Raw genomic sequence first — 12,473 nt, 5'->3', positions numbered from 1 at the left:
GAGATTTGTCAGGATAAAGTGAACAAAGAGTTCTCTTTGTCCACTCCCTGGACTTTTATGGAAACCGGCTGCCTTGACTTTTTATGAAGAAATGTAGAATATTCTGGAGGCTGCAGAATCATAAGCAATGGTTAAATGTGTCTCCTTCATAACTAAAGTACCCCAGGGTAAGGTTAACTTTTATGTTCATGGCTACGTCCTGTAAGTAAAATGCTAGGGTTGCCCAGCATTTGAAAATTCATTCAGGTACTCACAAACTCTGACTTGGTTTTGCAACTTGTTTACATCGTCTCCCCAGTGTCTACATGTAGATACACAGGATATATCATGCTCATTCTCAAATAACGTATTTACAGCAAAGTCTTGAACCTAAAAAGACGCCTTGAGATTCAAAATAATGAATTAAATTGGCTCTTGGACAACCCGCTGTAGGATAGGATAGGATAGATATGTTTGAATAAATACCCGCCCAAATCACACTCAGATCTGATATCTGCCTGGAAACGTCCACCTCAACCCTTCCTGATTAGTCAAAATGGGCGAACCTCATGAACGGAGGCCGTGCTGGACACACGACCTAATAAATGATTAATTAACTAAATAATTAACTTCAAAAACTGACATTTTGGAACATTTTTACCAAATATATACCCACCTCTGTTTATTTTTTACTAATACTATCAGGCTAATTTATTGCAGTACATCATCTAACTGGTTTTAATCACATTTATCGTCACACTCAAACTTACATTCCTCTGATATTTCCCTTCTTTCCCTCTTCTTTCTCTCTCTCTGTCTCCTTATTGCATTGGTAAACTTGTGGAAACAGATGCGGATCGAGCCCAAAAACACGGCATGGATGAGTTTATTTCAGCTAACCCTTGTAACTTTGACCACGCCTCGCTGTTTGAGCTGGTGCAGCGCCTCACCCTGGACCACCGACTCAATGACTCGTACTCCTGCCTGGTAAGAAAACGCTTTAAGTGCATCTGTTATGTCTATGAATGTTGGCCTTTCTTAAACGTTTTTTAGTTAGGACATTTTTAGTCCTACCCCTGATCTTCAAAGTCAAAGTCAGTTCATGATTATACGTTATGATGGTAAAAAAGGCTAAAAAGACGGCATGGACGTGGAGTTCGCTTGTTCTCCAGATACTCTGGCTTCCTCCCACCCTCCAAAGACATCGTTAGGTTCATTGAGTGTGAATGGTTGTCTCTCTCTCTGTGTGAGTCCTGAGATAGACTGGAGACCTGTCCAGGGTGCACCCCGCCTCTCGCCCATTGACGGCTGGGACCCCAGAGGACAAGCAGCTACAGAAGATGAATGAATGAAATGAACTGAATTATTCCCTGGTCAAACTTTTAAATTTACATATTTGGGAAAGTCTGCACTCCAGAGAAGGACAGGCTAGAGGAAATAAATAATAATAATAATAATGATAATAAAAAAAAACACAATTCTCTATTGTGCAAATTACACACTGGCTATAAACATGACAGTTGATAAATTCATGCTAAAGACTCATGAACATTTAATAAGAAATTATTCGTAAGAAATTTGCAAAACAGTTTTTCCACCTGATTGAATAGTTGGTCTATTTATAAGAGCAAAATAAGTAATGGAGATGGACAGATGGACTAGAGAATAAAGGACGACTTCTAGTCTATGAACTATACAGAACATTCTGCTCCACTGATGCCATGAAAAGCAAGAGAAAAACTATGTCTGGGCTCACACTGAATACCTGTATTTTTTTCCATTATAACATGAATTTTTAACATACTGGTGTATTTGATTACACAGCGTTCATAAAGCTGCGCAGAGACACACTGTTTCTGACCGGACTATTTTCAGTGTAGCGCTTCTAAACACACATGTTGCGACTGTGTCACTGTGTGGTGAAGATGGAAAGGTCTGAAAAATGAAGCAGCAGAACAAGAAAACCAAAAAAAAAAGTGTCATGTCGGTGGTTGGGGTTTTTTTTTTTTTTTTTAGGGTGACCAGACGTCCACGATTTCTGGGGACAGTCCTTGTTTTGGATGACCTGTCCCCCGGCTAAAGCTGTCCTCAAAAGTGTCCCCAATTTTAGCTTTTTATGAATGAGAAAAAAATGTTGCTCGTAGGCTACAATCATTACGGTAGCCGGTTGCGCTACTAATGACATTAGAGACATTTTAGAGAGACACAGTTTAAATATGTTTTAATCTGAACAAATATGTAAAAATAAATTAAACTGTAATTATCCCTGTTTCTTCAGTTCATCGTGATAACATGTCCCCAGGTTTCCACATCAGCAGGCAGCATTAACACGGGGCCGTGCAAACCGGTTTCACTACTAGTGTGGGATTATTCTACAATATTTACTCATCATCACAGTAAAATAGTCCATCCTTAGTCAGTCTACTGCATTAATATCTCTCTCAACCAGTAGAAAATGTTGTAGACACGTGCAGGAAAAAAAAAAAACACGATACCGTGAGAATTTTGAAAAATACCATGATATATATTTTTGGTCGTATCACCCTAAGAAAACATTAAATATACTGGGAGCAATAAGGAAACAGTAACTTTTCTTAATTGAGCACAAGAAATTAACCAAAGTGATTGATTATCCTAATAATTTTTTCCTTTATCTCAGACTACACACATGCTGGTTGTTGATGGTAACATGCATACATTTAATTTAATTCCCTCTACATGTGGTTATTAAGAAATACACCAGTAGTGTGCAGAGGAGTCATGCGTGTGTGTTCACATGTTTTATCCTCAGGGCTGGTTCAGTCCCGGTCAGGTGTTTGTCTTGGACGAGTACTGCGCTCGCTACGGCGTTCGAGGATGCCATCGGCATTTATGTTACCTGAGTGATCTGCTGGAGAGAGCGGAGAATGGAGCCATGATCGACCCCACTCTGCTGCACTACAGCTTTGCCTTCTGCGCCTCCCACGTCCATGGAAACAGGTAAAAATCCAAATGCTTTGTGACAGCGTGCTTCGTTTTCCCCACGGGTACAAACTGCTCCCGGATGCTAAAATGATTTGAACTTAATTTTCCATTCCATTTTTTTTGTTTTTATAGTTTAAGAGTCTGACTTGTCTCCTCTTGTACGTCTTTTAGTTTTCACGTTCATGTTGTTTGCATGCTGACTTTATTCTTTCTTTTGTCTTTTTTTTTTGCCCTTGTGTAACCTCTTTACCTAATTCGCTTTCACAAAACGACCTTTCCTCTTCCGCTGTCCCCGAATCACTGCACTTTCACACACCCGTAACCAGACAGCGCGTGTCTGAGCTGTTGCGATGGCCCGTATCTAAGGCAGAGCTCGAACGGGCCCTGTTCCCCTCTGCCCCCGAGCTCCATGTCCAAACTGCTAAGAGAGAACTCAGAATCATTGAGTTTTTGAAGAAAAGGGACTTCAGAGCCACAGTTTTGTCAGCAACAAAAAGGTGAGTTACGTGTGCACGGTCACGGGAGGCTAACAGACCAATCAGGATGCAGCTCTGCAGAATTTACGAGAATGCTTCATACTGCTGACTTATTTCCAACAGGTGCGCTCTTTTAGAAGAAAATTAATAATCACATTTGCACCGTGTGAGTCAAAACGTATTCAGTAATCTTGACAGAATCTTAATAACTTGTAACGGGAATCTGAAAAGTGAGGATCCTTTGTGGAAGTAAATGTTAATTCATAGCAGTTACATATAATCCCAGTAGTGGCCCAAACATTTCAAATAAATAAATATGAGTTAACAAAAATACTCCATGTACATACAGTACAGTACAGTACAGTGCATATGAATTGCACAACACAAAACTGGCTCATAATACAAAGAACGTCAGATAAATAAATATAATCAAAGGCAGTAGCTCTTTTATTAATCTACGTATAATATTCGTCTTATTTAAAACTGCATCAGTCACATTTTGGAAGCTCTCTACTGCTCATGATTTGTCTTCTGATCTGTTTCCTGCACTAGTGCCCTGCCTCTGGTAATCGTTCCACTCACATGTGTTCAGTTTAGCTGACTTGACTTTCTTTAAGCAATGAGTCCTTATGACTAGTCCTTGAACGAGGTTTGGTTTTCAGCCGACTAGCATGAGGTGAAAGTCGAGTTGATGTTGACTAGTCGATCATGTCACACATAAAAACCAGGGCTCACACATTTCAATAAGTTCACACGCTCTGACACCACACATGACGTTTGTCACGCTCTGCTCTGCTTCAGTCAGCGACCAGTCAATTATAGCCAATTAGAAAATAGTATTTGTTGCTAGGTGAAATGTGAGCGTAACCAGGCCGTCCACAAAAATGTCTGAAAGAAGAACTGGAAGTTTAAGTCTGTGATCTGGTAATTACTTCATCATTTATTTTATTATTATTATTTTATGTTGTTACTAGCTTATTACAGTCTAGGAACTAGACAGGATATTTGCTTTTAAATGCTCATGACAAGTTTATCTTTTAATTCAAAACTTGACATCCCTGTAAAAACCCACTAGAAAATAATGCTTTGCAACAATGAAATCCATATTCTTGACCCGAATTGTAGCGTTTCACACAAAAGAAGCAAGTTTACATGAGCTTGAACACAAACTACTGTCGGTCGTAGCCCACGTCAACGTCGTAGACACCTCTGCTAACGTTAGCACATAGCTTTTCAGATGAGTGCACATTGCAGTAGAACTTTTGTTGTATTTCAGGACTGACATGTCACAGTAGAATGGGATTCATCTTTAGTGAAGCTGGTTTGCTGCAGTGACCCACTGGACTCCTCGCTTCTCTTCTTCTACAAAGTCTTCTATAAAGTCGACCAGGCATGACTTCTCTCTGCCGTTTCAGACCATTTAATGTTGTAAATGTTGCACTTCTGGCTTTGGCCCTTTTTATCCAGGTGTAGTGATGTGTGGATCGATACTGAAATATTGATAACTTCCGATACCAGGTTTTATGCTCTAAAATGGATTCTCAAATCAAAATATCGATACTTTCGATACTTCAGTCCCTCTAGCTAATGTAGGAAAGTAACTAAACTATTGAGTTGTGGCAACACATCAATTTACTTTTTTTTTTTTAGTGTTTGAAACAATATTTTAGTATGATTGTGTCTCTGTTTGGTTTTTCTATTGTTGTATTAGCTCGACTATTTAGTAAATGTGTCCACTACCTCAATATACTTCAGAGTTTAAAATAAACCAATAAATCAATCTGATGTCTTGTATTATTTATGAAGGTTTAGATTCACCAGACACATTAGTGTGTATTTACACAAGTGTCGGACCGGTATCGCCGATACCAGCCTGAATTTTACTCCGTATCGGATCAGAAAGGAAATCGATGGTGTCACTAGGACACAGTGAACAAACCGTGAAGTTCTGGCTCTTTGAGTAGCTACTTGCGTCGTCCGTGCTTTGGGGATGGTCCTAAAATATCTTGCGATAACTGATAATAACGGATTACAACTCAAAGTGAAAGTGTCCCTACGTACAAAGTCTTTTTTGTTTTTTTTTTGTTACAGCCGTGGTATTAAACTAGCTTTCAGTCAGAGATCAAATGGTGTCACTTCCTGAAGGTTCTTTCTTCTGCGACACACAAGTCATGTGCTTCCTATACCAGTATGTACCCTGTTATCTAAGTTGCACTATTTACCCCTTGACTAATCTACTGTGATGTGCTCAGACATCACATCTGTCAACATCACAGTCTGCCATCTGCAGATGACGTGTAACAAAGATAGACGAGGGCCACTCCAGTGCTAAGGGCAGAGGTCAGTGAGGACTGTCTGTCAGTGCTCCCCACCCACCTCCACCTCCCCCACCATCGCTCCAGCTAACCCCATCCTCCCTCCATCCATCCATCCATCCATCCATCCATCCTTCCTTCCTTCCTTCCGTCTGTCCTGCTGACAAACGCTGATGGAGGACTGAGGCCTTTTTTGATCAGCATGGACAGATCCAAGAGCTCCAGGAGCGCTCTGAGAGAAAAGAGAAAGACACAAAGAAGGAGACGCAAATAGAAGACAGATACAACCAGAAAAGAAGTTTAATTAAAATCTCCTGAGCTTTAAAAAATATTTAATTTAACAAACGCTAGCGACGGATTAGCGACGCGGTTCCTGGCGGTCGGAGGAACCGTTCAATCGACACACATCCCTGCGCAACTTATATAATTAACCAAGCAAGATTTTACTTTCCATAGAATCCCAAAATAATGAGGCCTACACATATATATCCACGCGCATCAAGCAGAGACCTGCGCTGCAGTCCAGCAGTCGCGCCTGGAGGTCGAGGCATGACGGGTTGACAGGTTGTCATGTGTGATGGCCGAATGTCTCCACCACTACCGATGCTTCTGCGTGCTGCCCCCATGCACACACCTCACTCAGCCAGGCCGAACACACACGCACACACACACACCACCCCCACCCCTGCCTCCTCCTCCTAATAGCCTCCTGGCCTGGAGGTGTTGGCGCACCAAGTTGGAGCCACTAGCTTGGTTGCCTGCTTAAGTGTCAAGATTTGACTGGTGTCCAGCAAATCACGGAGTCCTTCTGTAATAAAGCCTTTTAAATAAATGCATGAAATCTGTTTATTTAATTTCTAAATTTGAACTAAACTAGATTATTACGTGTTTCCAATTAGTTACGTCCCATTAAATGTTCTTTTTTTTTTCAGTCAAATATTTGAAACTATAGAGATTTTTGGACAATTTTAGTGACATATATTCATATTTTTTGCAGTTTATTATGTATTGTCTAGTAGTAGAATATTAAATTTGGAGACTCTGGAAATAACTAGTTGAGGTTTGCAGTCTGCTGCTATATTATAAGTGTAATTTTTAGAGCGATGCAGTATAACACTACCTTTAGGACTTGATGTGGCTAAGTTGAAAACCACATGTGAACGTGTTGCTGGCTTGATCTGGCCTGTCTGTCACTGATGGCTCATTTGCTTGTTGCCGTTATTGGAGCTGTGAGGTCGTCAGGTCAAGAAAACATGAGGAAGCTGCCAAGAAATAAAACGGGGCTGGAAAAAAGGAAAAAAAAAGAAATCAGAGCCCTCATGGACTCATTACAAATTTATTTGATTTTATTTACTTATTTTTCACTGTAAAAAATAGCTAAATAGAATTATTTCCCATTTTCGTTTCAGTCATGCATGTTGTCGTGCCCTTAAAATCCTCTGATCATGAGGAACGCTTGATTTGCTAGTTTGAAATAATGACGTTTCAAGCCTTGAAGAAAACATTGAGGTTACGTTATGAGAACGGAAGTGGAACGTACCAACTCCGGGGTTGAACCGGAAGTGATGGAAGTTCATGGTGACACAAGATGGACGGCGATCCAGTGATGTTTTGCCTTAATAGTTAGTAATTAATATTTTTTTGTTTAAATAAAGTGTGTCAGTGTGGAAATATTACATTTATGTCTCGTTTACCTGGATGTTAGTTTGCACCTCCCGGCCACCGTAGTCATCTCTTAGCATGTCCGCTACTTTCCAGCGCATTCGCAAGTTGCAAACAGATTGTTGCTGCGCATGAAGCCGCTAGAATTAACCTACGTGAATTTCAGTGAATGTTCCATTTTATGTGTGTTAGCAACTTTTAGCTACGATTAACGCATTCTTTAAAAAATAAAAACGTTAGATAAGTCAGTTTATTAAAAAAAAAATTAACAGATTAATTGATTGACAAAAAGTAATCTATCGCTGCAGTGCTACTATTTTGGTCACTTAAGACCATTCACTTTATACCGTGTTCATTTTGTTCGCTCTGTTGCAATTTTAGGACAGTGCATACTTGGGTTTATGGGTTTAAATCTTACCCATAGACTGTAAATAAAGATGGAGGAGGAACTGCTCCTCAAAAGTGAAGCCGAACCAAGTAGAGCTCCCCCTGGTGTCTGGCTGCAGTATAGGTCCTCCATGTTAGTAGATGGGTCAAACTAAAACAGGAAAATACTCGTCAAATTTATCTATATATTTTTTCAAAGTCACAGTTCCTGTCATGTTAGGTAGATAATATAATGTGTAAGGAAGTCTATATTTATACTGTCTATGGTCTTATCAGTTAAACTAAACATAATTTCCTGTACACCCTGCAGCCGCCTCTTCCTCTCCCTCCACCATGCTCTCCAGCAGCAGAGGCCTACAGGTGGCTGCGACGCACACAGAGCGTCTGCTCATGTCTGCACAAACACCAAGTCTGGATGAGATAATAAGTGATGCCGAGCAAATTGAAATCAAACACCGCGCTCGTGGTGTACTGCAGCAAGGAAATAGAAACTATATTTGAGATGCCCCCCCCTCCTCCCAAACCCGTGCACACAAGCAGTGTCACTGCCCCGCTGAAATGACATGTCAAACAGGGGGGGAAGAATGGAGAGTGTCATGTCTCCTGCATCTCTCATGCTGTCATGGCCACCAGTCCAGCTCTTCTTCTGTCACATGCACTCTGCTCAGAATCCACCCAGACCCTGCTATGTCACAAATGATAAATACATGGGCTACAAACATACCCTTGTAAAGCTGTAATTGAGGCATGTTGTAGGTATTAGGAATAACATGAGACAGGCTTATAATATAAATAATTTTACATTTTCAAATAGTGTTTATGTGGATGCATTGCAGAGTACAGATAAATGTTTGTATTTTTTTTTATTTTCTTTAATCTGAGAGTTTGAAGTCTGAATGGGATGAATGTTTGCTCCGTTTTTGTGAGGAATGAGTGAGGTGAACATCTGCATTTATTTAAGCTAAGGCTTGTGTTTATCCAAATTAAATAGTGTTCATCTCTTCACAACTGAACTGAAACAAGAATTGCAGAAGATTTTGGGCATGATGTGTCTCAGAAAACAAAATCAATAATCAGCCAACCAGATCTCTTATTATTTATTCTGTTGGTCCATTGTATTTTTAGTTATTTATTGGAGTTTTTACTACTGATCTTAATGAGCACTGATGATTATTTATTTATTCTTCCCTTGGCTTGTTTGTTTATCAAGAATCAAGAATCAAGAATCTTTATTGTCATTATGCAAGGCACAACGAAATTCTGTTCAGCAGCTCTTGGTATAATGTACAGACCTGAGATATATAAATAGTGTAAATATAGAATAGGAACTATAAAATAGAATTTGAGTGTGTTTAGTGTGGAAAAGCTGCCAACGAATTACCCTGTTGGGATAAATAAAGAATCTGAATAAAGTTGTTAAGTTCTGAAGACGATAGATAAAAACTACGTAGATGGAAGAAAATGCAAAGGTAGAAAGTTTACGCACAAATTAAAGGTGACGTGAAAGATGTTTTCCAAGCTCCTGCATTTAGATTCAGATTCAGAAAACATTATTTGTTCCCAGGGGGAAATTTAAGTACGAGACAAGTAACAAAAAATGTACCAGTGCAGTAACTATCCCATAAATGTCTTTGAATGATGTAAACGTGATGACAATAGTAAAGTGACTAAAGTGCAAATATAAACACAATTTAAAGGGATTATATATTAACATGTTGTTGCAGAGGTAGTATAGGTAATAAATAAATAAAATAATAATTCTCCAACTAAATAGCACATTTAAAACATTTTTACAGATGAGTAAACCGAGGCCTAATTATTTTTTAATTACTTGTTTTCCTGCCTTTAATCTCCCATAAATATAACATTATATAGTATCTGCACCCGCATGTCTGCCTTATTTATCATTACTGGTTAAAAATAGTGCAAGGACCAGGTCTAATTCACTTGTAATCAACATAAACTTGAATTTGATGTGAAAATGCAGCAACAACTCAACAATGTCACTGAAAAAAATAAAAATAAATCTGTGTATATAAGTTCACCTTGTGAACTTGGTGTCCAGAAACAAAATGTTCAGATTGATAAGGCATTAATTTAGTTGCAATTAATTTGACAGTATTGTAATAATTCATTGATATGGTTTATTTTAGTTAATGCTCAGGCAAAGAATATTTTTGTTTGTTTTTTGTTGTTTTCTGGGGGTTAGAACAAGACCGGGAGTGGGAGTGTTGACGTGCTCCTGACTAACAGTTATGAGAAAGAGTTCACTCTACACCCACGATGCTTAAAACTGGTCCAGTTTGGAAGTGGATCTGAAGAATAGTGGGAGAGTTATCACCACTGTTATGCAGTGGCTACTTGGGAAGTCTTCAAACCCAGCCCCTTAACTTATAGTCTATTATTGGAAAATCTAAGTATAACCTTCACCATCGACGTAGGATTTAGACCAGAATCCCAAGAAAAGTGGCCAAAATGAATTTCTTTGTACTAAAGCTGAAACAAACTGGTTCACCCACCTACATGTCCTGAATGGCTGCTCTGTCACTGTTCTGCATGCTAATCATATAACTGCATGCTAATCATATAACTGCATGCTAATCATATAACTGCATGTTTGTTGTTGGGACCTTCTCACAACCCTTGCCTCCATTTTCTTTACTGCTGATCGCTACTTGTTTTCTATGTTGTCATAGTTAATCACATGTTGTTTTCCTGCTCCCTGATGGTAGCACATTTAACCCAATCTGTGCATTTTCACCTAGATCTGCTGAACTTTACATCAGTGTAGAGACTGTTTTGAATGTGAAGATATTCATACAGAGGTTCCTCAATCACCTAATTCTAATATCCAAGAATAATTCTCCATATCAGTGAACTCTCTGTTATATCAGTTGGTGCTAAGATGCTGCCTTTTTATCAGATTTTGAGAAAAAAGACAAAATAGATTGTCATAAAGCAGACCACAATACAATTTTAAATTCTTAATATTAATTATTAATTAAGCCCTAATACTCTTCTGTGGATTATCAGCGGTACCATATCCATACCGTCCTGAAGATCTACTTTATGACAATGTATTTAGACTTTTTTCTCGAAATTTCGACTTTTTTCTTAAAGGGCATGATGAAAAAATAAATCTACCTCCTCTAATCTTTTCTTTTCTCATGGGTGGGTCTAATACTGTTCCGTACTGAAGAGACCTCAAAGACTTCCGGGACTCTGACGAACCTGACACGCGTCTGTATTTCAGGCCGGATGGTATTGGCACGGTGACGGTGGAGGAGAAGGAACGTTTCGAGGAAATCAAGGAGCGGCTCCGGGTGCTCCTGGAAAACCAGATCACACACTTCCGGTAGGAACCAGATGATGCACCAACCATGCGCTATGATCCTCCTGATTTGGACTGTAGATTCATAATAATAATAATAATAATAATAAAAACTCTTCCACAGGTATTGCTTCCCATTTGGACGCCCAGAAGGAGCACTGAAAGCCACTCTGTCCCTGCTTGAAAGGGTAGGTTCTGGTTCTGAACTGGTGGCCACATGTTTTAGCTTTAATTATTAATTATTTCTACTATATTATATGAATTAAGAGGAGGAGACGTTCTCACCCCAATGTATATATTGAGTAGTGTTTACCTACTAGATCTAACAACACAAACCCGACTGGTGGATCAAGTCATCAGTCAAGACTAGGGATGAGTATCGATAGGACTTTATTGATACCGATGCCATTATCGATTCTGCTTATCAATCCGATTCTTTATTAATTCCTCCTGTGAATTTTTGGTCTACAAAAATTGAGCTTCTGAACAAGATATAAGAGCCTGTGAAAGAATTGTCCTCTCAGTATTTAATGCCGTACATCGTCAGCAAATGCTTCAACATGTTGGTGGTGTTGTCGCCCTTAAATTGCACGTTGCACGGTTACAGTCCCTTCTGGAGAAGTGAAGCTGCACTTTGGACTGTTTCAGCCTCTCTGCCATTATGTCTTCTTTGTCGTGCTTTGAGATTCTTCTTCTTTCTTTTTAGGGGAGTTGGCAAACAACTTTCAGGTGCATTAACTCCACCATCTGGACTGGAATGTAAAGATTCATCACTAAAAGAGTTGATAACGGGGAAGGATAAGCATGAAGGCTAATGATATCGATGAACTGAACCAATGGAAACCGGTTCTTTGACCTGAGACCCCACGTCCTCATATGGGGACGTTAAGTTTTAAGTTTTATTGCAGCTTATTCTGCTTCATTTAAACCCATATTCCTCCCATATTAGTTGACGCTTTAGTCGGCCATCTAGTGGAAGCAAAGGTTAAAACGTATTTATTTGTGCTTTTAAATGTTTTTAGTTTGATATAATGTGCAAATTGAACAAATTACTTGCTAATTAGCAAAAATTGCTACTCGTTTGAGGACGTTGGGACTTCAGTGTTTGCAGTTCTGTCATTGCAGAGCCATGTTCAGGTATTAAAATTAACAGTTTTATATTTTGTCACACATTGGGTGACTTTATTATAATATAAATAATGAAATAATCATATGAGGACATTTTTTTTTTCCAAAAACTACTACTTCCTGTTCAAAGATTTTTAGTTTTTATACATCTTAGGTCCTACTAATCCCAAATGCCTTGATGAAATTAAAAATGCAGACTAAATAAAAGCTTGGGTCTCAGGAGGTTAAAAG

The 12,473-nt window shown here is 39.0% G+C and overlaps 1 protein-coding gene across 15 annotated transcripts in view; it reads left to right on the top strand.

Moving 5' to 3' along the window:
* The window catches only part of LOC125006854 (calcium-dependent secretion activator 1), a 140,194-nt gene that overhangs the window by 65,611 nt on the left and 62,110 nt on the right, over positions 1–12,473 (top strand). For 8 of the 15 annotated variants that reach the window (XM_047583309.1, XM_047583307.1, XM_047583308.1 and 5 more), the window contains exons 12-15: positions 830–966; positions 2,771–2,958; positions 11,037–11,138; positions 11,239–11,302. In XM_047583309.1, the coding sequence (XP_047439265.1) occupies positions 830–966; positions 2,771–2,958; positions 11,037–11,138; positions 11,239–11,302 (491 nt within the window). Of the gene's footprint in view, positions 1–829; positions 967–2,770; positions 2,959–10,982; positions 11,139–11,238; positions 11,303–12,473 lie in introns of all 15 variants that reach the window. The other 7 variants (XM_047583304.1, XM_047583303.1, XM_047583301.1 and 4 more) reach the window with 1 other exon arrangement.

This window comes from Mugil cephalus, chromosome 4 (assembly GCF_022458985.1).
Source record: "Mugil cephalus isolate CIBA_MC_2020 chromosome 4, CIBA_Mcephalus_1.1, whole genome shotgun sequence".
Lineage (NCBI taxonomy): Eukaryota > Metazoa > Chordata > Actinopteri > Mugiliformes > Mugilidae > Mugil > Mugil cephalus.
The sequence above is the reverse complement of the archived record's forward strand: the minus strand, read 5'-3'. Positions and strand labels throughout refer to the sequence as shown.